Source organism: Siniperca chuatsi, linkage group LG1 (assembly GCF_020085105.1).
Source record: "Siniperca chuatsi isolate FFG_IHB_CAS linkage group LG1, ASM2008510v1, whole genome shotgun sequence".
Taxonomy (NCBI): domain Eukaryota; kingdom Metazoa; phylum Chordata; class Actinopteri; order Centrarchiformes; family Sinipercidae; genus Siniperca; species Siniperca chuatsi.
The window spans coordinates 35673118-35695251 of NC_058042.1; the positions used below are offsets into that span (position 1 = coordinate 35673118).

The following is a 22134-nucleotide window of genomic DNA, read 5'->3' on the forward strand; positions in this document are numbered from 1 at the left end:
TTATTACTTTTCCTATTCTTTTTAAACTCTTTTTAATTTAATTTAATTTTTTAAACAAATTGAAGGAACTGGCAGGATTACATTTCACCAAAGTGTAAAAAGGACAAATCGCCATTTTCAGGAGTTATTCGCCTCATTTCTTGGCCGGAAATATTCAGGCGCATAACTACTGAACACAGTGACTTACTTGAATATTTTCCAGTATGTCAACTCTCATCAGTCATGTCTCAGATCATCATTTTTCTGACTTGAGTCCAAGTCCAAATTTCAATTCTGCATCTTAAGGTCTTTGCTGGGATCAGACAGCATGATATCAGCCCGATAACAGCCCGACCCGACAGACGTGAACAACTCTCCAACAAAAAGACCTGTCAAAGCATGACAAAGTATGTCAAGATTCATTACATTCTCTTGCCTAATTAGACAACTATTACAACATGTTCTTTGACGTTCACCAATAGGAGCACAGAGCACAATTTCATGCACACCTGTAATTATGGTGAAGCAAAAGAAATATTATTGTTGGTTGTGTCAGGCGAAGTTGGTTTCTGGCACCTTCCCGATCACCTATGCACGTGTGCAAGTCATGAAAGATGACGAGCTATGATTGATCGGGGTCCAACGTGTAGTCTGGCATGACTCTTGGCCAAGTCATGGCAAGAATTTCTGACTCCATGATTATTCAATCTGACACAGTGGCCATCTCAGAAGACAAAAACATCATGTTGTCTTAAGCTTAGCTTAGCACAAAGACTGGAAGCACCTGAAAACTGTTCACCCTTTTTTGAGAGGCCTATTATACCGAATCACCAAACACTAAAGCTGCAGCAGTCACAAAGGTTGAGCTAGTTAGTATTCAGTCAATGTGAAATGATCCCAACTGGAGAACTGCTCAAACCTTCTGAGGGGGTTGGAAGAGAAGGTAGCAAGACAATGATGTTAGACCAAAGGCCTTATGGGTTTCAGTTAAATAGCCTCTGCACATTGTTTACTAAGTGTTCATGGCAAATGTGAGTGGCTATCTACACTAGCATGTATAATGCATTTGTGGGACATCCTATAGTGCTCTCTGGAGTGTGAAGCGTTTAAGTGTACACACCATCGTTCACTCCAGCCCATTAATGGGACCAGGCTAACACCATTATCTGTTCTCACATTGTATAGATTGTGTATACATGAAAACAGGAATTGAGCTAGGAGTTAGCCTCTGTTACCTCATCAGTTGCTGTATGTATTTGTGTGTGGAGTATCCATGTGTTTCTCTCAACAGCAGACTGATTAAGCTGTAGTCATGAGGACTGAGCAAAACCATTTTTTTTTTCAAAGCAGGGAAAGAAAAGCGCTTTTATCTCTGCTAGCCTCCACAATTGCCTCAGCAGTTTCTCAGAACACTTACACACACACGAATGCAGTCAGACTGTCCTAACTGAATTTTCTAATTGCTCTCCAGAGCGCCCCTCTCCATTAGGCTTCGGGCCGGCTGGGAGGAGTATGTTGGTTCCTGAGCTCCCGGCGCACACATATACACGCACACTGACGGCCATGCCTCAGAGATACTCCCACCAGAAGAGGAAAGCCAGCACAGCGGCTGCTTGGAGGATGGAGAGGAGATGCAGGGACCAGGGAAAAAGCAGCAACAACAACCCAACCAGCAGCCACAGCCATCACTCCAAGAAGCTGGCCATGCTCTCCAGGTACCAGCACCACTCAGAGGCTTACAACTAGCGCTGTACAGGAAGCTCAACACACATAAAGTTAGGTTACGCACCTTTTTACTGGTAGAAATGACAACCTTCTCTACAGGCTGATGTAAATCTTTATGATGTAATTTCAGAGTTGTAGAATATGCTACATATTGTCTGATTTTTGCCTTTTGACGACCAGAGATAATAGTTTGAATACTTTTTAATTTCAGATTTCAGTTCTGATATACAGCATGTACTTGTACATCAATATTGCTTTTATGGCTGCATTACTCTAGTATTTTACAGTTTTGCAGGATTGCTATTTATGTCATTTAATGCCTGAAACTGACTTTCTGACGTTCACTGACTCTGTCCAGGTCCCTCATCCTGTGTCACTCTAAGACTAATGATGACTGTCCAGAACAGAGGCATGCTGGGGAAGTGTCAGATCGGTGCAGGACATGGGGTCCAGGCTGGAGGACAGATGTGACTGCTGGGGATCAAACACAGTACAGAGATACAGAGAACAGACACTGGAGGACAAGCCAACAATCAGCCGTAGACAAAAGAGGAGGCACTGAGGCAGATAACCAGCTGCATCATGCCACCACACTCAGGGAAAATAAAAGGAGCATAAGGAGGTCCTTCAGCATCAAGGTACGACTGCAGGCGTTTACACTAAAGTGATCATTTGCATATGAAAATAATCTAAGCATATTCTTAAATTAATTCTAAACTTTCTCACCCTTACTTTACTTGTAAACTGAGCAAAATATAAAAGCCTTTTTGTTCCCCAATTGATAGATATTTGGCCATGATAGCGGCATGGCTCTATGGATGCTATGGCGGTCGGTCCAGCACTTTGGTCCAGATTGAAATAACTCAAAAACTATTGAATGGGTTGAAATTTTGTACAAACGTTCACAGTCCCCAGAGGATGGATTCTACTGACTTTGGTGATCCCCTGACTTTTCCGTTAGCAGGTTGGCATTTTTTTGACGTTGTCTTGTTCTTACAGTGGCACTAAGCTGTGCCCTCTACTATCTGATATTTCTCTAGACATTGTGAACAGAGCTGCTGGAAGTCTTTTCCTGGGCGACAGACCCACACATAATTTGAGGGAAAGGTCTGTGATAATAGAACTGTAATGCAATCCTGTCAAATTTATTATTTTGCCATCGATAATTTTATAATTTGTGTAAAAGTGAGTGTTTGTTGTTTGTATATCCCAAGCCATCAGTCATCTTGTTAACGCTGTGCTATATACGCTGTGGGGAGGGTTTCTTGTCTTAATGTAATGATAATCACATGCCCTGTGTGTGTTGGTAGATTGTGAGCTGTGGCTGGCCTGAATGTCAAACATTTAGACAAAGACAGGGTTTCTTGTGCTGTTCTGTTTCCACAGCTCAGCCTCACAGCACATTCCACTAATGTCAAATGGGGTGAGACTGTCAGTCACTCATCACTCACCTTACATAAATAAGTGATAGATACTGTACAATAGTTTAAAACTACCATTGTCTGTGCTTGTGCCCGCAGGTTAGACTGACACTGTATAATGGTTTTGTGATACTGTATCTGTGGTCAATATTGAGCTTATACTAACATTTAGATCTTGACCAATGAGCATCATTTGTACGTTTCCAATAAATTGTTACAGAAGTTTTAAGCAAATTTCTGAAACTTGGTCAAAACAAAAATTCAATTAGCCTGCACACTTCAAGCAGTCCACACATACACTCACATGGCAAACTCTTCTTACTGCAACATATATCTAAAGGACCCGTTTCTGTTGGTGGTGTACTCAAAAGAGTACTCCACTGACTTAACATTGCACTCCTATAACATTGTTGGACTCACTATGGACAGTTAAAAAATATCAAGTATCAAAACCGATGTAGGAGAATCAGAGATATTGTTTTTTTTATTCCACACATTCAAGAGGATATATATACACAACAGTGAGTGGCAGTAGGACATGAATTCTTTGTCTACACTAGAGAAGGCTGAGTCAGGTACAGCAGGTCTATTAGAAAAATCTGCTTCCATCAGCCTTCATCACATCTTTTTTGATATGCTAACTTTTTTTTTTCTTCTGGCATTTAAACTCCATTAAAATATACCAATTCCCTTTTGATATAATCAGTAGCTTAATTGATTATCAGCCTTCAAAATCCCTCTATGACCTTACTTCCTTCAAAAGCAAGCTACACAAAGAGCTTTTTATTCTCAGTTTACACATGCTCATGGAGATTACTTGATTTTGAATGGTTGGAGGGAGTGTGTATTCTTTAACATTAGCATGCTAACATGCGCATAATGACATTGTTAACATGATGATGTTTATCAGGTAATACCATGATCACCATCTTAGCTTAGCATGTTAGCATGCTAACATTTGCATGTTAGCATGTTAACATTATATTTGGTCATAATAAAATTTTGGACAAATTAAAAATTTGACCTGACGATGGCGCTCGATGAAAAGTCAGAGGATCACCAAAGTTATCACAGTTCATCCTGAGGGAAACATGAATGTATAAACTAAATATCAAGTTTCAAGGGTCAATCCATCCAATAGTTGTTGAGCTATTTCTGGACCACAGTGATGGGCTGACCAACATTACCATCCCTACAGCCATGCTGCCTGATATTTTCATGTGTTATTGGCTATAATGTATCCAATAACACATAACAATAATAACATGTGCTAAATATGTTAAACATCAACAACATATGCATGCCAATGAGAGAGAAGACTTTACAGCGGGCTGTTGTATACCACTTCATGGACTCAAGCCCGGGCTGCTAAACAACCCTGACCAAAGCTGAGCTCAACAGTAATTTAATAGAGCAGGGTTTTTCCTCTGGTTCTAATTTATGCCAGGTTGAACATCAATCACTCTTAATCACCTACCAGACAGAAACAATGTCATAGCCATATACTTTTGACTTTTATGTTCAGACTAAATCCTTTACAGTGAAACAGTGGTTTATGGATTAAGTCTGAAAAAAGTCATGATGTCATAAAGAGAGTAATTTCAAGAACACACAACAAAAGCATTAATCATGCTCATCAATTATTGGATTCATGTGATAACATTTTCACCTCTGTGAAAATGATTGCTCCATATTTAAAGCAATTGACATAAAGGAAATACCTCAGTAACCATTTAAAGAACACAACCATTCTGTCTGTATTATATCATTTAATAATCTGGTCACATACTGTCCCCTTAAGACCCATTGAAACATATATGACTTTGCCTCATAAGCTTAACCTCCAAACACTACGGCCCAGTTCATGCACCTATAAAACCTTCCTGCTGTTTTCTTTTTCCTTGGCTGTCACCTGCTTAGCCAGATGGTTGATATGCTCATAAAGCTTGCTTTCTACCTCCTAGTATAGGTTTCCTCATACTTGTTCACTGTGTGTATGTATGTGTATGTATATCTGTTTGTCTTTAGGAGAGTAGTATCTGGAGGATGTGTGTAGCCACAGGGCCCACTGAGGAGGTGTGTGGACCACAAATGGCTGATAACAGTGTCCAGACAGAGGACAAAGACATTAATGTGGAGCCAGGGAGGAATGGAGGGAATCTACACAGGTAATAAAACACAGTGCCACAAATGCTTTAATTCTCAGGAATGTGCTGGAAAAATGGTGAAAACTACACTTAGATATAGAAAAATACACTCGTCTTATCAGGCTAAATGAGAAAGTGTAGCAGCAAAATGAAACCGCCCAATCATCACCACGAGAGAAAGTATTGATTCATTACATATAGGTGAACAAAATGCTGGTGTCTGACATAGACCCAATTTCCACCTGGTATTAATTATTATGTAATCTGTATCTGAATATCTTATATGGTTCAGGAAAAAGGCATGTTAATGCAGCTTTAAATGCACATAGAACTCTCTGAAATCAGAATGACCAGAACTCATCTAAAAGGTTTAGAAGTCTGGCTCACATTGTGATTGTAGGTGTAAATGAAATCTACACAGGTCACATTCTTAAAAAAATTAACCAACAAGTTGAAGGGTCACCTAATTTCACCTCTTCCTGCTGTCTAAAGCTGCCTCTCAAAGATACAGACGCGTCCCTCCTCTGCAAAGGAATAAGAAGTAGAGTCCATACCGCAGCATCACTTCAGGAGACTCTCAAGGGACCGCTACAATGTGCATGATGAGAGTTGAGCAGGTTAGCACTAGTGCTAGCAAGCATCTCCACTGGAACTGATTACTTTCCTACCGGGTGTTGAGACTGAAAACAGGCCTGTGTTAAAACAATGCAATAGAGAGAGAGAGAAGGGGGGTGGGGGAGAGGGAAGCATAATGAAAATTCTACCTAGAATTTTAAAATAGTAATAATGTAATGGTAGTGGTAATATTAATATTAATAAAGTAATAATAATAGGAATGATAGTCATAGGAATAATAATGTCAATAATAGTAACAAGGCCAATAACAACAACTGTAGTAGCAGTTGTTGAGCAGGAACATGGGGGCAGCAGGTGGCCCACAACCAAAGATCCAGTCCCTGCAGCTCTGGAGGTAGAAATACCTGCTGAAAGCAACAGAAGGAGAGAGGAGAGAGATGGAAAATCACAAAACTATGGGAGAGAGATGTCGAGCTAGTAACATGCATTAATGGGATAAAAATGCATAGAGATAGAGAGGAGGAGAGAGGAGCTCAGAGCATCATGTGACGTCTCCCAGCTTATAGCAGCATAACTAAGGGATGGTTCAGGGCTGACCCAAGCCAGCCCTAACTATAAGCTTTATCAAAGAGGAAAGTCTTAAGCCTACTCTTAAATGTGGAGATCTACCTTCCGAACCCAAACTGGGACAGTGAACTGAAGGCTCTGGCTCCCGTTATACTTTTGTTGTCATAGTTAGCCACATCTCTCCTCCTTGTGTACTCAAGTGTTGCTCTCCCCTCCCTGTGTTCCTTGTCAGTCCTCTATTCGTCTCTTGGTGTGTGTGTGTGTGTGTGTGTGTGTGTGTGTGTGTATGGGCCTGGGCGGGGCCCTCGGGTTTTCCCTCCTGCTGCGGATCACCAGCACACCTGACATTCATCACCCAATCAACTCCCACAGTATATCTATCTGGCTTTACCATGCAACCGGCGCCAGATCGTCTCAGTACATCAAGCTACTCAATGCCGGTGATCGCAGCCACCTTGTTCTCTCCGATCTCTGCCTTTCCTGTTCTGCCTGCTACGCTGCACGAGCCATCTCCAAAACCCACTCTCACCGTCTCCGCTCCTGAGCCCAGTCGGCAAACCTCACTACTGGCTTGAGCGGACTATGCCTGACTCGCCTGCTCTGGAAGCATTCATCGACCAGTGTTTACCGTGTTACAATAAAGACTGTTAAAACCACTATCTAGCTCTCCACCACGCTGTGTTCTGCTTTTGGGTCCTTAGATCGTGCACAACAACATTTGGAGACTATAGTAACCCTGCATTCTGGGAGCGCAGTGTTCTAGTCGGTTAATAAGGTATTACGAGCTCTTTAAGATACAATGGTGCCTGACCATCAAGAGCTTTGTAGGTGAGGAGAAGGATTTTAAATTCTAATCTGGATTTTACAGGGAGCCAGTGCAGAGAAGCTAATATTGGAGAAATATTATCTCTTTCATAGTTCTTGTCAGTTCTTGTCATTCTGGATCAACTGGAGAGTCTTAAGGGAATTATTTGGTCAGCCTGATAATAAGGAATTGCAATAGTCCAGCCTAGAAGTAACAAATGCATGGACTAGTTTTTCAGGCACATTTTGAGACAGGATGTGCCTGATTTTTACAATGTTCCGTAGGTGAAAGAAGGTAGTCCTTGAAATTTGTTTCATGTGGCAGTTAAAGGATAAATCCTGATCAAAGATAACTTTGAGGTTTCTTACAGTGGTGCTGGAGGCCGGGCAATGCCATCTAGAGTAACTATATCTTTAGATAATGTGTCTCGGAGGTGTTTGGGACCAAGTACAATAACTTCAGTTTTGTCAGAGTTTAACATCAGAAAGTTGCAGATCATTCAGGTTTTTATGTCCTTAAGGCATGCTTGAAGTTTAGCTAACTGGTTAGTTTCATCTGGCTTGATCGATAGATATAATTTGGTATCATCTGCATAACAATGAAAGTTTATGGAGTGTTTCCTAATAATATTGCCTAAAGGAAGCGTGTATATATTAGATGAAGAGAATCGGTCCATGCGCAGAACCTCGTGGAACTCTGTGACTAACTTTGGCGTGCACAGAGGACTCACCATTAACATGTACAAACCGAGATCAATCTGATAGATAGGATTTAAACCAGCTTAGTGTGATTCCTTTAATGCCAATTGAATGTTCCAGTCTAGGTGATGTAGTAATAGGATGTTATGGTCAGTAGTGTCGAATGCAGAACTAAGATCTAAAACGACAAGTATAGAGACAAGTCTGATGCATTTAAAAGGTAATTTGTAATTTTCACCTGTGCTGTCTCTGTGCTATGATGTACTCTAAATCCTGACTGAAAATCCTCAAATAAACAGTAGAAACACTGTGCCCAAATTACAGTATAATCTACATGGAATGTGCACTTTCTATGTATTCGATTGACCAACGCAGCACTTTAGCGGCTGACACTCCATTGCTTTGGGGCTAAAGTTCAGCCAAATGGACGACTCTGCATTTTCTTAGCAGAGCTCTGCATTGGCACCCCACCCCTAATGTGTCAATCTGGTCTCATTCAAATGAATAAGGAGGCTGTGTTTTTACACATAGTCCTTATGTCTATCTGAACACAGCCTTACAGTATAACATTAGAAAAATAGCTTACTGATGCCTTCCACTGTCTCTGTCAGGTGACCCTCTCCTTGCACATCATAGAAGTTCATTAAGAGTATCTGCATCACTTCCTTTGACCTCAGACACACTGTGTTTGTGGACAAGTCTGCCAGCTCCACCTGCCTAATTTGCATATTGAGATCTGATCACACTGCAGGCAGAATCAAGATAACAGGAACATTTATTAATACCAGGTGTAAAGAAAAGGCCTGTGATCAGGTGCCATTATCCAGATAACTTATCCAGATACAGATTACAGGTGAATACCAGGAGGAAATGGGTCATAGTCACTGGAGAGAAATCTTGTTTACACAAGAAGTGACATACTGTATCAAAATGTAAGGGTGAAACATCATTGAGGGAGTGTGCCACCCAGAAAAAGCTAAAAAAAACCCCAACATTAAATTACTGCTCCTGTCTTCAGTTCAGTCTTAGATTAGAATCCAAAATTCAGTTTGTTGCTGGTTCTATATCATTCTGTTCAGTACAAAACCAGGCCAACATAAACACTGTTTATAAGATTAACAGCCTAGCAACAACCTATCTAACAGTTATCACATCATGATCCTTTCTGTGGATTTTGCAGTCTTTCGGTAAACTTTCAAGCACAGCTGAACTGAAAATGACACTTTCAGTCACCATCGGTTTTAAAGATTAATTTGTACATTTACTGAATGCCTTTAAGTAGTTGGTAGTGTGCTATGTGCAGTTATTTTTTTCAGTGACCTCTTGCCATTTGGAACAGCCAGAGTGAAAGGTTTGTTGTGCAGTGCAAGAGAGACATCTTGCTTCCCTAGCATTATTCTCGAACCATTTGCAATGAACAGGACAGGTAATAATGTAAAGAAAAATACATTCAATTAGTAAGTGGTCATGGTAATAGTATGACAGCAAGTGGAATACTCCAAATATTATTGGCTAGCTGATGAGGGCTGTAGTCAAGACCACTTGAGTCAGATCCACTTGAGTCCCTTTTGAGATGGGGTCAAGACAGAGGCCAAAAAACAAAACAGTGCACATTAAATATCAACAGTAAGACAACAGATCTTACTGTTATACATAGTGTGAGTCAACTGTGGTATAACTTTTATCACTCAGTACAGTAGTTTGGATTTAGAAAATGTTGAAAAGTGATAGCAACAGGAAACAACTAGAAGTTTTTATCTAACAGGAAAGGTGTAAAAACAAAACAAAAAGGCCAACTGGAGATCAAAGACGGTGAGCACAGTAATAGGTGATCCCAGTGGCCAAGATTGAGAAGACAAAGACAAGTCCAGGATAATAGAATAAAATGTCTTGAGACTGGACTCTACTGCCCTGATATTCTACTGAACTACTGAAACCTGTTTCCACAGTGGTGAAATTAAAGTTACCACGTGGAACTTTCTTGTAAACAAAGCTAGTTATAAGCTAAGCTAAGCTAAGTTATGTTTACCCATCAAAACATATTGTGTGTATCCTTGAGGTCTAATAAATGTGTTGAGTGCATTTGCTTCCTCATATAGCATTACTAAAGCTGATTTTAAAAATATTTTATATTGTGCTCTGTTTACATCCATGTTTACTAGCTTGCAGTCATTGCCTTTGTTGGCGCATTGCTGCATTTCTCTGTGCATTACTGCCACCAATTGTCAGTCAGTGGAACAATATGAAACTGGTGGCAGGGATGTGTGTTGCATGGTCAGCATGCATTGTAAACGCACCCACTTGATAAAACATTGCTCCATAGCTGTACTAGTGGTCAAAAACTCCACAGGATATCTTTAATATGCTAACTCAGTAAAAAGACCTTCAATAATGTGGGTTTTAGTGTTTGACCTATTTTAAGTGCAAACACAAAATATATTTGATTTTTAGATACTTTTGGCATGAAAAGGGACTTCTAAATTACTAGTCTGACTCTAGTAATATAATGTTTATTTGAATGAGTTATGCAGGTTTTGTGCTTGAAGACTTTTGGACGTTCGTGGTTTTTAAGCTGTCTCTGTGTGTTTTCTCTTCAGAGGATGCAGCTTCCTGAGCCCAGACAAGCAGGCACCCTGCAGTGTTGGGATGGTGGGGGAGGGAATGAGGAGCATTCACATTAAAGCCTATAGTGAGGTAATAGCAACTAACACATGAAATGGACTCTAGTGTGATATTTGTTCCTCTTTTCCTAATTCTTTAAGAAAACACTATCCTACTATCTTCAGTCCAATAAAGCAAAATACTTCTATGTATCTCTGCATTTCTATATGTTTGTAATTGATACATTACCTAAGAATAATAGAATCAGAGTCAGAAGAATCAGAATCAGGTTTATTGCCAAGCAAGTTATCACATAAAAGGAATTTGCCATGGTATATTGGTGCATAACAATAAACATAGAGAAAATAAGAAAGTAAAAATCAAGTACTGCAAAAGTCAGCTAAAAAATAAGCAATAACAATATGAAAAAGATATTGTAAAAAATATGTGCAACATATCTGTTTTTAAAATGAAAGAGCTGTACAATTTGTGCAGGAATGTGCAAAACTTTGTCCAAGGAATGTGCAAAAGTTCACAGTATTAAGTATAAATATATGTGCAAAGTACACAGATAATAGTCTAAAAGCACCTAGTCAGGTGTGGAGACTTTATGTTAATGTAAGATTCTATGGGATGGGATAAGAATCCGTGTCAGTGGGCGTCCCAGGCCTTCTTGATGAGGCCAGCTGCAGACAGGACGATACTTATTACTTTTTTCCCACTGGACCGCAGCCTCCTGGTGAGGGGAGGTCTCAAAAAGTTTCTGTCAGGGTTGGTATGAGCAGCCATAAACTTTCCTGCACTTGGTGATGATGGTGCCCAGTTAACTTCTGTGTGGACTGCAATGTCCCAACTAAGATGGTCCATTGTTATCCAAATAACAAACCGTGGGTAACAAAGGACTTCAACGACATCCTGAATGCCAAGAGGAGGGCCTTTACCGATGGTAATAGGGAGGAGGTGAGGGCAATCCAGGCTGACCTGAAGGTAAAGATTAGGAAGGCCAAGGAGAAATACAGGAGGAAGCTGGAGTGGAAACTCCAGCAGAACAACATGAGAGAGGTCTGGAGCGGCATGAAGAGCATCACTGGCTTCAGACCGACTGGCAGCAGAGGAGTTGAAGGCAGCTTGGACAGGGCCAACAAACTTAGTCTGTTCTTAAACAGATTTGACATACCGGCTCCTGCTCATCCCCCCTCTAACTCAGCTGCTGTCTGCCCTCAAGCTCCTCTGAGTCCACTGCTCCCCCCTCCTCCATCTTCCTGGGAGAGTCCTACTCCCCCCTCAACCAGCTCTCAGGCTAACGGCCCTCTTCAGACTGATGACTCACCCCCTCCCCCGCCTGTAACCTCTGCTGTGTGCCTAACTGCTGACCAGGTGAGAGGACAGCTGATGAAACTCCACTCAAACAAGGTTGCAGGTCCCGATGGCATTTGCCCTGGGGTGCTGAAAACCCTGTGCCCCCCTGCTATGTGGAGTCCTTCAACATGTCTTCAACCTGAGCCTGAGTCTTCAAAGGGTCCCTATTCTGTGGAAGACATCTTGCCTCATTCCTGTGCCAAAGACGCAGCGTCCCAGTGGCTCCAAGAACTACAGACCAGTGGCACTGACCTTCCACATAATGAAGACCCTGGAGAGACTGGTGCTGGAACAGCTGCGACCCATGGTCAGACCCCTCCTGGACCCCCTTCAGTTCGCCTACCAGCCCCGGCTGGGACGCCATTATCTTCCTGCTGAACCACATCTACACCCACCTGGACAAGCTGGCAAGCACGGCGAGGATCATGGTTTTTGACTTCTCCAGTGCTTTCAATACCACCCGGCCAGAACCTGCTGGGTGAGAAGCTGGCAGCAATGCAGGTGGATGCCCCCCTCGTGTCCTGGATTGTTGACTACCTGACTGGCAGACCACAGCATGTGCGTCTGCAGCACTGTGTGTCGGACAGCATGGTCAGCAACACTGGGACCCCTCAGGGGACTGTCCTCTCTCCTTTCCTCTTCACCATCTATGCCACAGACTTCAGCTACCACACAGAGTCCTGCCACTTTCAGAAGTTTTCTGATGACTCTGCTGTGGTGGGAAGTATCAGCGGTGGTGATGAGACTGAGTACAGGGCTGTGGTGGGTAACTTTGTCTCATGGTGTGAGCAGAACCATCTGCAGCTCAATGAGACAAAGTCTAAGGAGCTGGTTGTAGATCTACAAAGGGCCAAGGCACCAGTGACCCCGGTTTCCATCCAGGGGGCCAGTGTGGACATTGTAGAGGATTACAAGTACCTGGGAGCACACATGTACAATAAACTGGACTGGGTTAAGAACACTCAAGCTCTTTACAGGAAGGTCCAGAGCCGCCTCTATTTTCTGAGGAGGCTGAGGTCCTTCAACATCTGCCGGACAATGCTGAGGATGTTTTATGAGTCTGTGGTGGCCAGTGCTATCCTGTATACTGTTGCATGCTGGGGCAGCAGGTTGAGGGTAGCAGACGCTAACAGGCTCAACAAACTGATCCGTAAGGCCAGTGATATTGTGGGGGTGGAGCTGGACTCTCTGTCACTGGTGTCAGAGAGGAGGATGCTGGTCAAACTACATGCCATCTTGGACAGTGTCTCCCACCCACTTCATGACGTGCTGGTTAAATAAAGGAGTACCTTCAGCGAAACACTCATCCCCCCATAATCCACCACAGAGCGCCACAGGAAGTCATTCCTGCCTGTGGCCATCAGACTCTTTAACTCCTCCCTCTAAGTGTCAGTCTATATGACCCTAAGTCACTAAACTGGACATTGGATCATTAACATCACTGCAATACTTGGAATAATAGTGAAATATTCTCTGTTTTATACTCTGGTGCAATATACTCTGTTTTCAGTTTAAAATTCCCTATTTATTGATATTTATTCATACTTCTATTACTGCTGTGCAATATCCACCATCTCATAATCATCTTAATAAGCTACACTTAACATGACAGTACTCATTATTGCACTATTACTTATTACTTACCGTACATACATATAAACCTCTAAATTCACTTTGGTACTTACACTTATTTTAGCTTTTATACTTATATCCACTTTGTACTTAATTTATCTTACCTGCATATTACATTTAGATTTGCTTAGTACTTCTATTCCTCCTATTCTCATGTGTGCATTGACATGATAGTGAGCAGCTGTAACAAAAGAGTTTCCCCTCGGAGATCAATAAAGTATTTCTGATTCTGATTCTGAAGCGGAAGGACTCCACAGTGTTGACTCCACTATACTCCTCTATAGATTCACATGCTGCCTCCTGTCAGACAGGAAGTCTGCAGGTGGAGTCAAGCACGCTCAGCTGGGAGAGCTTGTCAGCCTGCAGCAGAGCCGGGATGGTGGTGTTGAAGGCACACAAATAGGATCCTAGCTCTGTAGGTGAACTGTTGATGCGAATAGATGCACATTGTGTATATACTGTAAACTTGTTACCTATTGCTTAATGTATCTTGAACTTCACTATGTCAAAGTGCAACCTCTAAAACCAATTTTTCAAATTTTAAAAAGTAAGACTTTATAATGTCAATAATGCACTTATGTTGGGGCTATGCCATGCAGGACCTTGAAGATGTTGGTTAAGATAATCAAACCATTTGCACCTAATAGTGCAAAATGGCTGTAACCAGAGTGATGTGAGCAGATCATCTGGTTTTATTTAAGTTAAAAGCTTGGCTGCTGAATTTTGAGTAAGGTAAGTTTTAATTAATTTAAAAATGTCTTATTTATACACATAATCACAGTATTCTATTAAGTAACTAATAAAGGCATGAATAGGTTTCATTATCCCGAGTACTCATCTCTGTGATACACTCATTGAAATTTAAACTGAATTTATATATATAGATAAACAAATCAAAATAAATCCCTAAATTATTAGATACATTGCCCTGTGGCTAGACAGAGCATCCAGGGACTGTTGGTGGGTTGAAAATGACAGTATAGTACTGTCCCCTGTCTACGCTAACTATTTCTGTGCGGGCATGACATTCTCATGGTGTAATCACATTCCCAGTTATCCCACACAAACTCAGACACAAGGCTCTATGGAGTCCAGTCAGAAATGATAACACACACAAAGGAATTTAAAGAATTTGAATTTGGTCAACAAAAAAAAAGTAATGTAAGAAGAAGAAAATTCTGTAAAATTTATATAATTTGTAGGCTTCACAGTGCTCATGGAATTTCTGGAATAACATGGAGTCTAGAAAAGGTATATTCAAGACAGGGACAGTCAAGGAATTTGATTCCTTGCTTGATCATTGACCAAGCAGGAACAAAGCACAGTTTGGGAATCTCTCCAGCTAGTCATAGTGTCAGGGAAATGTTATGTAATTTTGCACATGGGAGAAGTTTGGCTTAAAGGCTTTCTGTCAGAAATCCTAACCAAGTGAGCATTTAGGCATCAAAAGTACTTGGTTAGGTTTAGGAAAAGGTCATGGTTTGGGTTGTCAGTGTTGACTTTTTGCTTTGAATTTGTTGCTCTTTATACTACACCACCTGACATCCTAAAGACTTGAAAGTCTTGAACTTGTAACTTATCCCATGTGTTGTCCCATGTTCCCATGTGTTGCTGCATGGAGCTGTTTTGGAGCAGAGGTCTTAGTACTAAACCCAGCACGATGTGTTTTCATTGCTCCTTAGCAGCCACAGAGGCAGTATATGAGTTTTTTTTTCTTCAGGTTTTAGTATTTTTGTTGCTGTAGTAGCTTTCATGCTGGGCAGTGCAACACCTTGTCACCCTGCCAAGTCTATTTGAATACCTTTTAAGAGGCTGTGGAAACCTGAACAGCAAGATGAAGGAGAAATGGAGAAAAAGAGCAGTAGGAAAGAATGTCTAACATGTGACGACTGGGCTCAGCTGATTCTGTTTTCAACACTGTCCCTGATTCATTTCTTTTTTTTTTTTCATAATGGCTCCCTTCAGCAATGAAACTCCCTGTTTCCAAAGACTAGTTCATAATAATACACAGAAAAATATAGACCATGTTGCCATGGATGCAAGGAGCTTTAAAGTCAGGGAATTGACTTAATATGTCAGTTATACAGCAACATCTATATAAAGTTTGCTAACATTAACCACCATACAGTAAACTACTGGTCATACCAGACCAAGAAAGCCTGTAGCAGATTGTATCTGCCCGTTTTACTACTTATGAATTTAACTTTTCATTTGTGACACAAAGACGGTGTTATTTCCTTTTTCAAATGTTTCATAATCTCTCTTTAAAACAGCTAAATTACTAATGTGACTCTGATCTATTATACTATATTATGATATACTATACTACTGTACATTACACTGTACTCTATTATACTCTACTACCTATAATATACTATACTACTCTATTCTGTACTATACATACTACTCTATAATATTCTATACATTACCACCTAAACTCTACTATATTACCTATACTCTACTACACTACTCTATCTTATATAACACTACTCTATACTATACTCCTCTATATTATATTTTTGTGTTATTTATGTTATACTCTGTTATGCTACTACTACTACCCTAAACTGTACTTTACTATACTATAGTGCCGCAATGTTTTAATGCATTGTGTATAGCACTGGCCTTGTCTTGCCTACTAACACAATACATTAATAAATAATAAAACTTATTTATAGAGCACCTATCAAAACAAAGTACAAAGTGCTTCACAACAGGAGAAATAAAATACCAGTGAATGATAAAATATAAAATACATAAAGACAATGAAATAAACAGACAGTTCAGGTTAAATCAGGATATGCTTTCCGATAAAAATTTGTTTTGAGAAGAGACTTAAACGAAGACACTGACGCAGACAACTTAATTTCTTCGGCCAAGTTGTTCCAGAGCCTCGGGGCCCTGATGGCAAAAGCTCTGTCCCCCTTAGTTTCCATCCTGGACTCAGGAACAGACAGAAGACCCTTGCCGAAAGATCTCAAACTACGTGAAGGTTCATAAGGGATTACAAGGTCTAAAATATAGTCTGGAGCCAGGCCATGAAGAACCTTAAAAGTAATCAATAAGATCTTAAAATCAATCCTAAAACAAACAGGGAGCCAATGTAAAGAGGCTGAAACAGGTGTGATGTGGTCGTACCTCTTGGTCCCGGAGTTTTGTACAGTCTGCAGTTGTTTCAAAGTTTTTTGATTAAAACAAGTGAACAGGCTGTTACAATAATCGAGGTGTGAGGAGATAAAAGCATGTACAACAGTTGCAGTGTTTCTGATGTCATAAAAACATGATTGGACAAGCTTAGTAATATGTTGCTCAAAACATAAATTGCTATCAAACAGGACACCAAGATTTTTTGCAACAGGCTTGATATGTTGTGACAGGTTACCAGTATATGGCAGTATTTCTTTAGTGATGTGTTGGGGCCCAATAACAACGATTTCAGTTTTATTTGAGTTGAGCTGCAAAAAAAGTGACGACATCCAGTTTTTTATGTCAGACAGGCAGTCCTGCAGAGAACACAGCGTACTGAGGTCAGTGGGCTTGACAGGGAGGTACAACTGTGTGTCATCTGCATAACAATGAAAAGAAATCCCATGTCTGCTGAAGATATCACCCAAGGGAAGCATGTATAAGGAGAAAGGTATTGGACCCAGAATTGAGCCTTGAGGCACAATAAAGAACTTGAAACTTGTCCTGAACCACAGTAGACACAGTAGTAATCTATTAGAATGATTAGTGTGATGTATTGCTTTGTAATGTACAAGCAGAATTAGTACAGAGAGGACCATGTGAACTAATAGATGAGGTAAGGCTGAAGTGAACTTTAAAGGTGTTTAAACACCAAGTGCTGTGAGGTGTTTAAACATGAGGCACATTGGTGTGCAACTGAACAATTGAAATGTTTCTCTTCACTGGTGTGTTGTGTACTTTAGGACATTTCCACATGTGAAGACACTCTCCATTCGCATAGTCTGACTACAGGCCCACATCATCTGGCTCTCATTTCCCCATCTGATCTTCTATCATTGCCTGGATACACAGAAGAACTTATGGCCAACAATAACCACCTCAAGGTAAACTAATCTTTTGCCAAGCGTGTAGTCTGACCCACTATTATATTTATAATTATGTCAATGTTGACATTTATTTCTAATGTCACACTGCAGTTTTTGGTTAGAAAAAACTGCCCACGCGGGTACCTGTCTGCGTCCCTTTGACATAAATGTTGTTCCGTGTGTGTGTGTAGTTACCCATACCAGAGGTGAATGAGGAGAGATGCTGGGAAACAGAGAAGATTGAGCAGAGCCCACCAGGACAGATGGCCAGCAATAGGACACGCTCCAATTCAACCAGTGTGTATCATACAGTTTTCACTCAATAGTAAAATTACCAATGATCTATCATCCACCAAGAGGAGTACGAACAATTCTACTGCATTTCACTTTGCATGTAAGTGGGCCAGATTTGGGTACAAAGCAGCACAAACAGGAGGAGGCTACTGCTCTGTTCAGAAGGACAGCTAAAGCTTTTAGAGTGTGTTGACAGATGATGAAAGGAGAGAGAGGATGATGGGAAAATTGTTTCTAATATGTCTGTCATCTTCAGGGAGGTGTGAAGCCAGGGAGTAATATCCTTTTAGCACTGGGAAGCCACACCACTTATGAGAAATGTGGTCCTAATTGTGAGAAATACTGCACTTCAATTACACTGTATATGTATGGTACTGTATATTACAAAGTATAACAGCTAGTTTGACTAAGACATATACTCACAGTGATCAGGAAAATGGAAACCCCTGCAAATTGCAATCCAATACATCACTTCCCTTTTAATGGCCACGCAACTGAAGCCTGTAGAATTTGTTTTCAGTACACCATGGACAAAAATATTCACTACACATAGTCAGCAGCACATATATATGGGCATATATATATATATATATATATATGGGCAGACATAACATATCAAACAATAGATGATAGTCACAAAAGTCCTAGGTGGACAATGAAGAGCTGCTTTTGTATTAAAATGCAAAATGTTAGAATTAGAAATTAGGAAGCAGAATTCTCCTTGTTGCAGCAGGAAAAAAGCTGTTCTTGAAACGGGTGTTTTGGTGGACAAGGACCTGTCTGAGTGTCCAAGCTGCTGTACCAGACACATTTTATTATTAGAAATCAAATATATTAGAAATGACATGACAACTCCTTTGAGTATAATAATACAAAAATGTACCACAGATCTGAGTCAACACACAACTAATGTAGTAGTCTCAACATGAACTGAACATTTTAAGTAAAGAGGTAAATATTTCACTGCTGCAGTATTACATTATAGTCACTCTGTGTTTAGTTAAATATAGAAACAGAGAAGTTTTACTATCTCCCGATGGCCTAAATGCTGGTTCTGGATCTTTTTCTACCTTATAATTTTGAGGTAAATACATTTTAACCTGATGTTCATTTTCTGATGATGTGTATAACCAGGTGTTCATCCTTACTGGATTGGGGATCTGGACAGCATCATCATGAAGACCCCAGAGCTTTATAAAAGTCATCCTCATGGGGATGGTGGTTTATATGGAAACAGGAAGTCTCTGTCCCAGCAGCTGGAGTTCCCTCACACCACTACACAGGTATTTGATTTATCTGACATTATAAACAGACAATAAAAATTACACCTGGTATACATATTCAATAATGTAATTGTGAGAATAACACAAAGTCAAATATTATTATTTAACTTGTGTTCCTCCTATAAAGAAGCCAAAGACAGCCAGGCTAAAATGAAGGCAGATACAATAAATCAATACATAAACTGACACAATTCTTTTTAATAAACGTCCATTCTATGTGGTTATATATCTATACCTATTCTCTGCTGGAAGTCTGTAGTGTAACTCCCTGTCTACACCAGACTTTTCTGACACACCTGGTGACCCAACTGTGTTATGCTGGATATGGTCAGAAAAGTGCAACAGACTTGATCTTGACAGACTTGACTTCAGTGAAGTTGATACTTTACTGGACTACCAACTTGGCAAAGGGAGCAACTGCTCTGGGGCTCCAAAACTCCAGAGGCCAAAAGCCCCGGGTTTAATGTGTGTCAATAGGTTTGTGCTATTTTGAAATGTACACCACTAGAGCACATCAAATGACATGATCATGTCCTTGAGGTGGGTCTTGCTTGATTTTCTAATCTTGAGGTCTTGTTTTGAAGAGACTGGTTGCCAACAGTAGAAGACAAGGGTTGTATTAGCATTTTCAAAGTAACAGATGTTTAAAAAAGTAAGCCCAATTCATACTTTAAAAAATCCTACTAAATATTGCTGCTAGTAGTTTGATCATGTCCGCAACAAAATGCTACCACTTACTGGTAGTAAAGGGAAGAATTAAATCATAATAAAACATAATTCCCTGCGCTGTGTGTGTGTGTGTGTGTGTGTGTGTGTGTGTGTGTGTGTGTGTGTGTGTGTGTGTGTGTGTGTGCTCGTGCGGTACATGCTGCTCCTCTACAGCCTGTGCACCGTCCCTCTCGCTCTCTCAGCTCTGCCCAGCTGGTACACTCCTGCAGCAACATGCAAGCCTTCATAATCTGTAATATTGTGCTGATGAAAGGTCATGGCAAGGTAGGCACCATATACCACCACCACCAAAACTGTCGCTATTATTTATAGCTGGTGTAAATAGTTCATCTAGTTTTTATTTCCATGTCTTATATTGCATGGTAGGTGCTCATAATGTATAATATTCTAGTTTGCCAAAATGATTTTGCCTCAAGGTCCACTTGCTAGATTTTTCCAATATACCTTTTCAACTGCATCTCAAGGTCTTCATCAGCAAATGGAGTTTGCACAGTGTCAATCTGAACAACGTGCTTAGTGTGAGTCTGAGCAAACTCCATGAGCTTCTACTCTTTACATAAACTACTTTATTACAGGTCAAGAATGAACTTTGACACTCAACTTGTATTCTGGTCTTAGTTTACTTCTCTCATCTATATAAGTTACATACCGGTATTTGCAAAAATGTTAAACTGTTCCTTTAATTATGATTGTGATTATATTGTTGTTTATAGATGTTAATCAGTGCTAATGTTATTTCTAATAATTCTGCTGCTGTTCCTAGGGTCTGGGCTTCAGTATAGTGGGAGGGAGGGACAGCATGTATGGACCAATGGGGATCTATGTCAAGACCATTTTCCCTGGAGGGGCAGCAGCTGCTGATGGAAGGCTGCAGGAGGGTGAGGGACAACATACTGTCCATGAACTCATACACACACTTTAGGACAAGTGTTTCAGTAATCTAGTGCCAGTCTTTTCGTCCTGCTGCTCTCTATTACTAATTACTGTAAGACACCTATTTCCAGCTGATGAGGGCTTTTAATTTTGCTGTGGCACTCTGATTGGTCTTTCCTGGATTATATCCTCCGGGTCACAGAAACTGATGCATTTTTTTAAATAGAAAAAATGAATAGCTAAGCCACGTCCCAACTGCATTAAATGTCCTGTTCTGTTTCTGTCTCTGCATAGGTGATGAGATCCTGGAGCTGAATGGAGAGTCACTACATGGTCTGACTCATGATGAAGCCCTGCACAACTTCAAAGTAAGGCACCTACCTATTGTGATCCTAACAGTATTCCTCTCCGTTAAGGGTTTTCTATGATCAAAATAAAGCGGAGGTGGTAACACAAACGTGACCTACTGAATCCAAACCTGACCAAGTAGTTTTGGTGCCTAAACCGAAATGACCATTTCACAACGTTAACCACGTGTTTATTGTTACCATGACGACGAAGATCCGGTACGCCTGTTGCTGGACATTTGTGGGATTATGCACAAAATGAAAATGGTGCATTACTGTTAGTAAGATATCTACAAAACGTTGTATGAGGATACGTTGAACTAATTTACTGGAAGACTCTGCCATGCAATTGTCACCTGAAAGATAGGACCATAGAAACATAGAAGATCCAATAGAAGGGCATAAATAAAACATACAAACATAATATAAATTGTAGATTTTTCTTTCATTGGTATTGATAAGGTCAGTCAGTAATATTAACGTCTTTAGAAAAAGTGGCTTTCTGGACTTACAATCTTAGAAGCTTACATCCAAGAGGAATGAATGAAGATTTTAGCATTAGAGATTTTACAGTTTTTTTTTAGTTAAAAGGGTTTTGTAGTTTTTGCACTGTTTTAGACATTTTTGATATTCACTCAGGTCTTAAATTCTATTCTTATTTTTGTGATTATTTCTTTATTGAGTGTTTACACGAGTATACTCAGGTAGATTTATAACAGTCAACTTGAATATGCCACATAAGCATAGGTTGTAGATACAACTGCAGATTATTTTTCTTAATCCATCCCCAAACCAATTGCCAAGAGTAACCATTGTTGCATGCACACATGCATGAATCCTACATATGCATGAACAGAAAGTCCATGTAACGTAAGTAGCAGTATACACATATACAATACAAAACAATATGTCCAACCCTGTCTCCTACAAGTTCCGTTTATATACAACTAATTTGCAACAGCAAATACATTTTGAAGGAAACGTAATGCTGACTGGATTACATTTTCTACTAACATAACGAGGAAATGTTGTTAGTTAATGTGTCT

The 22134-nt window shown here is 40.3% G+C and overlaps 1 protein-coding gene across 2 annotated transcripts in view; it reads left to right on the forward strand.

Moving 5' to 3' along the window:
- il16 (interleukin 16) overlaps positions 1-22134 on the forward strand; it is a 57858-nt gene that overhangs the window by 3947 nt on the left and 31777 nt on the right. For both annotated transcript variants that reach the window (XM_044212008.1, XM_044212094.1), the window contains exons 2-11: positions 1451-1694; positions 2063-2342; positions 5154-5293; positions 10516-10612; positions 17440-17580; positions 17754-17859; positions 18991-19139; positions 20022-20132; positions 20632-20746; positions 21036-21109. In XM_044212008.1, the coding sequence (XP_044067943.1) occupies positions 1451-1694; positions 2063-2342; positions 5154-5293; positions 10516-10612; positions 17440-17580; positions 17754-17859; positions 18991-19139; positions 20022-20132; positions 20632-20746; positions 21036-21109 (1457 nt within the window). The remainder of the gene's footprint in view (positions 1-1450; positions 1695-2062; positions 2343-5153; positions 5294-10515; positions 10613-17439; positions 17581-17753; positions 17860-18990; positions 19140-20021; positions 20133-20631; positions 20747-21035; positions 21110-22134) is intronic.